General features: G+C 39.8%; 1 protein-coding gene across 1 annotated transcript; it reads right to left on the bottom strand.

Moving 5' to 3' along the window:
• Positions 1-735: 735 nt before the first annotated feature.
• On the bottom strand, positions 736-7,238 carry LOC105025372 (5-hydroxytryptamine receptor 3C). The gene is made up of 9 exons (XM_034293839.1): positions 7,154-7,238; positions 6,149-6,321; positions 4,144-4,188; positions 3,604-3,710; positions 3,233-3,408; positions 2,935-3,095; positions 2,378-2,588; positions 1,875-2,111; positions 736-1,006 (listed from the first exon to the last, which is right to left on the bottom strand). Exons 1-9 carry the CDS (start codon positions 7,236-7,238, stop codon positions 753-755), a joined length of 1,449 nt encoding a protein of 482 aa, XP_034149730.1. The 3' UTR covers positions 736-752.

The raw sequence follows: 7,238 nt of genomic DNA, 5'->3' as shown, positions 1-7,238 counted from the left end.
AACACTTGCTGTTCAATCACCAGAAACCTGAAATCAGAATGATTGCTGTGGTTGAGAACTCAGTAACTAAAACTACATTAACTATTAAAACAGGTACAACCATCTCTGTTACAGATTCGAGTCCAACCCTTTTAACAATTGGATATGTTTAAACAGTTTGAGCTATTTCCAATGTGTTGTGAACTCGCTCACTCCTGAATCAGACTTGCACCAACGCCCACAAGAGAAGAAGCTTCCAGCAGGTTCCATAACATTCCACAGACAGCTAGCAGGTCCAGGCCTTCTCCTGCACAGCTGCTTCCCATCAGCACCTCTTCAGGGCAGGACAGGGATATTAATGCCCCAGAGGAGCAGTTCTGGGCTGATGCAGATGAACAAGATGTAGATGCAGCAGAACCTAGAAGGACATGATTGAGACGCCATTTCCAGCAGCCCTTCATGCAGCACTTTGCCAGCCATGTCGGATTTGTTGGAGCAGGGAAGACAGAGGGGCATCCAGGTTTCCTGCACCCATTCCTCCTAAACCGCCACCGTGAGGCAGTCTAGAGCAGGAACAAAAAAAAACACCAGAAAGTAGTTCTCCAGGAACAGAGCCCGAGAGTCCTGTTCCAGTTTCAGTATCGAGAATCAGCCAAGAGAGGTTTCATTTTTTTATTTTTATTTATTTTACTGTATTTTCAACTTTGGTTGAACATGTGCATCCCACTTCGATTGTTTCTTCCATTCTACTTTGCAGCTGTTAAAAGTAATTTTCAGTTGTTGCCTGGTACTATTCGGTACCAGAAGCTCCAGACGCAGATGATGGTGATGAAGCTGACAGAGATGAAGACAATGTGGATAAGGAACAACAGCCTGTCTAACACCTTCCCAATGTGTATCCACTCGCTTGTGTTTTCGTTCCCCAGGAAGTGCTTGTCTATCTGGGTGCGGATGGCTTCCAGGTCAGTACACAACTGTCTGAGCTCCACCAGGACAGGCTCCACCACTAGTGGAAGAGGAGGTTCTGCTGGTTTACACACAAAACACACAAAACAAGGATAGTAGGTATAAATGAAATATAACCCCATTTCCCAAAGAGTTGTAAAATGTAAATAAAAACAGAGTGCATTGACAGGCAAATTATTTAAACCCTAAATTCAACAACAAGACAACATAACAAATGTTTAAACTGAGACAATCCGGAGAAATTGTCTTTGTAATATTTTCAATTAAATATATGGATAAATGATTTGCACATGATTGCATTCTGTTTTTATTTGCACTTTATGCAGTGTTGCAACATTTTTGGAAACAGGATTGTACAATAGATTTCCATTTATAGTGCCTTGCATAATTCTTGATTTTTCTCTACCATCTTGATATTTGACAGATAGCACGATTGTAGAGAATGCAAAAAGGTGTCTAAAGCTGTCATCGAGGCAAAGGGGGTCTACCTTGAGGAATCTAGAATATGAAATGTATTTGGATCTGTTTGAGACTTGCTTATTTGCTACATTATTCCATATGTGTTATTTCAGAGTTTTATGATGTGGAAAATAGTAAAACAAAAGAAATTCCCTTGAATAGGTACTAGGTGTGTCCAAACTTTTGACTGGTACTGTATATCGATGGAAATATTTTTCTATCATATTTAGGAATTTATCTGGATGCTAATGGTCTAATGGCTAATGTTTTAGAAAAAAAAATCTGTTTTACCTCAATTAAAAAACACTTTCGTATTACAATTTTTGGTTTGAGCAGACAAACAACAGTAACATTTTCTCTAAGCATTTTCTGGTCATCTTTACCAAGAGGGCCGATAACCACATTAAGTACAAGCATGTGTGTATTGCTCAACAACATGTCTGTGGCAAGTAAATGAGGCCATTGGATACCTTCACTTGTTGTTTTACTGGTGACATCTGATTGTAGCTTGATTGTACCACTTTTAGGTTGCTTGGCCCTTTTAGGAAGAGGAAGACAGAGGAGGGGTGCCAACGTGTCCAGGACGATGAGCCTGAGCCAGCGGGGAACGGCTGGGTAGTGACTGGAACTAGTCTGGATGTTGGTGATGAAAACTGTCTCCAGCAGACTGGTCACCATCAGAGCCAGACTGAGGGAGAAGTAAATGCCTAGAGAAAAGACAGAGGCCACGTCATGTGGGGACCCAAAGTATCTGTGCCATTTCATCACTGACTTTCACTTTTTAACCAAAACATGACAAAACAAAGCCATTTATCATTTTCAGTGTGGATTATGAGCAAGCTAAAATTAGTTAAATAAATTCTATGACAAAACAAATATTTTTCTTTCTGGCTTTACCGTCTACTAACAACTTCATAAACCAGGAAATACAAAAATCCAAGGAGTATTTGAAGGCAGCTTTCATCTGGCTTACTGATAATGGGCGTGGTCTCTCCTGTCACAGGCAGGAGGTTGTTGGCCATGATCAGGAAGACCGTGTATCCCAAAATCAGGGTGATCTTGAAGGTTGAGCGGTCGACTTCCGCAGGAGGCAACAAGAAGCTGAAGAGGTCAATAATTATGAGGAAACAGCTGGGGAGAACCAGGTTTACCACGTAATGCATTGGCCGTCTCTTCAGCACAACCTGGTGGTGAGGGAGAGTAATGACAGAGAAACACAGTGGCTCTTACTGAAATTAATCCTGGTGGCTCATACCTGTGTGTACATTTAAGTGGATGCTGTTTATACATGCTTAGATATACAGTATACGATACGTCTGTAAATTATATTTAGCTAAAAGGACCCGGAAAGCATTTGCAATACTTTCTTAACCACTACATACATGTGTTACAAAGCACATTATCTATGCTCCATGAAGGTTTCATAAATGTGAGATAATCAAACGTGACACAACCCACCATACTGAATGTGACATAGGTGCCACAGGATAATCAACACCATTATCTGTGGAATTGAGGTTAGCTACTCACATAGTAGATGATTTGGTCGTATGTTCCCTCCATCAACTCCAGTATATTGTGGGTGGGAATGATGTCAATCAGCTCCCACTCCCTGTTAGTCTCAAGTACTTCAATCGACTGTTTTAGAATATCCTCCCCTGACCTTCCGATGACCGTCCGAATGTCGTTGGCTGGGACGGAAGTGTTTGCCACGTTAAAGATGTGAACATTCTACATGTAACAATGTTTGAGAACTTACCATTTTGATTAGATATTCACAATGACAGTAACTTGCCATAGCTTGGCAATGATTTGCACAATCACTTACCAAAATGCAGGTAGGAGCCAAAGGTCAAAGTGCAGTTCTGAATGTCAAAGGGGAAGGAGTAGATGCTCAACTTGCAGGCACTGACGACATGGAGAGGTTGGTTGTCAAATACATGACCGTTGTTATCCAGGTAGGTGAAGGGATAGACTGGTGATATGTTCTCATTTGTACTGCAACTGTGAACACAGAACGGGAGCACAGTTACTGAATGCTTAAAGGTTTAAACCATAACTTTCATATCAGGACAAAAGTGCTGACCCTACACTTGATTTTAAACTGACAGCCTGTGAAAAACTACAATATGCCAAAGCTGCGCCTTACCTACGTAACAACCATGTAACCGTGAGAGGCAGTTAATACGCGTGACTTACAACTCCGCTACTGTGATGTCTGGTATCCACAGTTCCTCCCTCGGGACAGCGACTCTCCAGGTTCCACACTGTTCCTCATCCCAGCTCAGACCCTCAATATCCCACTGCTACAGAGACACAGGCAGCAACAGAACCACTGTAATGAAGGCTTAGAAAAAGACGGTCTACTAGAGTTTTAGACGTGTTATCACACAGTGTTTCAGAATATTCTTGTTGCAAATGGAATGCATTTAAAAAGATGTTGTTACATTGATGTTATTATTGAGAAACAGCATTATAAATCGGTGACAGGATATGAATTAGCCTGAAAACATTTATATGATATAGTTAGTTTGAAAACAATTATGTGAAACGGTTCCTCAAAGGTTTTTGGCAGAAATAGAGAATTTTTTGTTTGTAGTACAGAAAATTAGAGGTGCATCTCAAAAAATTTGAGTTTTTTGTAATTCAAATAAAAAAGTGACACCTTCATTTATTCTATATTCAAAATGTCAAGCCTTTTTTGTTTCAACCTTGATGATTAGCACTGGAGGTACTTACAAGGACTTGCCATAAGAATGTAGTCACTGTTTGTTCAGACTCACTCTAGCAGAGAGAAACACAGAACACATAATCACATATTTAAAAAAAAGTATTGTTAAAAGTACAGGTCTGACAATAAATTAACTAATAAAGATTTTAAGAAGCCTTTGTAAACACTTTCTCATGCTTAAACTCAAATTATTGACAAGCAGATGTAGCTGTATGAAGGTCAGGTTATTCCTGCTATAGCTGACAACGCATCATTTAAGGAACTTATTCCAGTTCAACTTTGCTTATGAGCTGTTTTGCATATAATTATGCATAAAGGGTGATGCCAAATGTCCTCGTATGTATACTTAACCAAATGTGCAACCAAGTATTATTAATCTTTAATATATTTGATAATTAATGATTTTTTAAGAATAAGAATTGTATACAAAGCCCTTCAAAATACAGAACTGTGCAGAGGCCTTATGCCATCTAAAAAAATGATCTACAGTGGAGAGAACAAGTATTCGATACACTGCCGATTTGGCAGGTTTTCCTACTTACAAAGCATGTAGAGGTCTGAAAAAATCCAGAAAATTCCATTGTATGATTTTTTAAATAATTAATTTGCATTTTATTGCATGACATAAGTATTTGATCACCTACCAACCAGTAAGAATTCCGGCTCTCACAGACCTGTTAGTTTTTCTTTAAGATGCCCTCCTGTTCTCCACTCATTACCTGTATTAACTGCACCTGTTTGAACTCGTTACCTGTATAAAAGACACCTGTCCACACACTCAATCATACAGACACCAACCTCTCCACAATGGCCAAGACCAGAGAGCTGTGTAAGGACATCAGGGATAAAATTGTAGACCTGCACAAGGCTGGGATAGGCTACAGGACAATAGGCAAGCAGCTTGGTGAGAAGGCAACAACTGTTGGCGCAATTATTAGAAAATGGAAGAAGTTCAAGATGACGGTCAATCGCCCTCAGTCTGGGGCTCCATGCAAGATCTCACCTCGTGGGGCATCAATGATCATGAGGAAGGTGAGGGATCAGCCCAGAACTACACTGCAGGACCTGGTCAATGACCTGAAGAGAGCTGGGACCACAGTCTTCAAGAAAACCATTAGTAACACACTACGCCGTCATGGATTAAAATCCTGCAGTGCACGCAAGGTCCCCCTGCTCAAGCCAGCGCATGTCCAGGCCCTTCTGAAGTTTGCCAATGACCATCTGGATGATCAAGAGGAGGAATGGGAGAAGGTCATGTGGTCTGATGAGACAAAAATTGAGGTATCGCGATATCTTGGCCAACAACCTCCTTCCCTCAGTAAGAGCATTGAAGATAGATCGTGGTTGGGTCTTCCAGCATGACAATGACCCGAAACACACGGCCAGGGCAACTAAGGAGTGGCTTCGTAAGAAGCAAAATCCCTGATGCAGTGTGTACAAACCTGTACAAGAACTACAGGAAATGTATGATCTCTGTAATTGCAAACAAAGGTTTCTGTACCAAATATTAAGTTCTGCTTTTCTGATGTATCAAATATTTATGTTATGCAATAAAAATCTAATGAATTACTTGTGATTTTCGGGATTTTTGTTGTAGATTCCGTCACCCACAGTTGAAGAGTACCTATGATAAAAATTACAGACTTCTACATGCTTTGTAAATGGGAAAACCTGCAAATTCGGCAGTGTATCAAATACTTGTTCTCCCCACTGTATGAATTTGGGTAGTGTCTATGTCCTCATAGAACCTCTTTATAACCTTAAAATAAAAACAAATAAACATTAAAACAATAAAAGGTCACAGAAAGCATATTATGTTGTCCAAGGGTTAACTGATATCTTATGAGATGGTTCAAAGAAATGTCTTAAAGAGTTTTAAAGAAACTGGGCAAGTTAAAGCCAGAAAACGCAATAGAAGACAAATAATCTGTCTGGATCTGATGACCTGTACCTGACCACTACCATCATAGTGAAACACTTCAGGGAATCATCAGTTCAAGTCACATTACTCACCACATCCAGTACGCCCACTAAAGTGAAATAGATGGTGATATCAATTGGTGTTGAGAAACTTTGTACTGGCCGGAAGTGTTTTCTTGGGAACAGTTCCTTCTCTAGAGCAGAAATCAGACCTTCAGGACCAGGGCTGATGCAGTTTAACTTTGCTACAGAACCTAGAGACCCACCTGAGGAAATGCAACACCATTAATTGCAGTGCCCTCCATAATTATTGGGATAATATATTTTGGCTATATACTCAAGTTTGGATTTCTACCAAATAATGTAATTGAGGCTGAAGTATAGATGTATTTGTGTATATGTATGTACATGTTGGTTTCACCATTTGAAAATGTCAAAACTTCTTGTCCATATTCCTTGTATTTCAGGGCACCTTCAATATTTACTTAAATAACCACAGTCCACAATGTTACCTTGAAAGTCTATATCATCACTACGAAATGGTTTTGCTGATGCTAATCTCTTCAAGACACTTGTTAACCTCAAATGAACTCTCGTTGTGTGAATAGGCCCTGTACTGAAATGAGCAACATTTTCTAAGAGTGGTATCAGTGATCAGAATCCTCAACACGGAACCTCCATCTCGACCACTCCACTGGAAGTGTTCCAAACACTCCTGACAATCGATTCCTTTTAATACAACTATCTAACATTCAAAAAGCAAGTGTAGAAACACAGAAAGTTATGACCTCCCACATCCCATCCAATAATATGTTTCCGCATGATTGAACACTGATTGAAAATCCAAATATGTTTAGACTACAAATGCAAATCACACAATCTTAATGGGTGAAACGCTGTTTTTTGAAATTATATTAGCCACAGTTGGAAACCGTAGTACCATTGTATACTCTATAAAATAAGTGTAAATACTTTTTTTTAGCACATTATGAGATGTGTTGCGGTTGTGAAAAGGAAGCCAGATTAAGCGTTTGATAGGCTGAATATTATTACACCTTAGAATGTGTGAGAAGATATTTTTCATGTTGTGAATCTTACTCTGAAGGAGAAGCATCCAGATGTATAGGAGGCCTCTTGGAGTAGTTGATGTGGTCCATCCTGGCCTGATGTAGGCTCTTGCCAT

The sequence above is a fragment of the Esox lucius genome, chromosome 8, assembly GCF_011004845.1.
Source record: "Esox lucius isolate fEsoLuc1 chromosome 8, fEsoLuc1.pri, whole genome shotgun sequence".
Classification (NCBI taxonomy): Eukaryota; Metazoa; Chordata; class Actinopteri; order Esociformes; family Esocidae; genus Esox; species Esox lucius.
The sequence above is the reverse complement of the archived record's forward strand: the minus strand, read 5'-3'. Positions and strand labels throughout refer to the sequence as shown.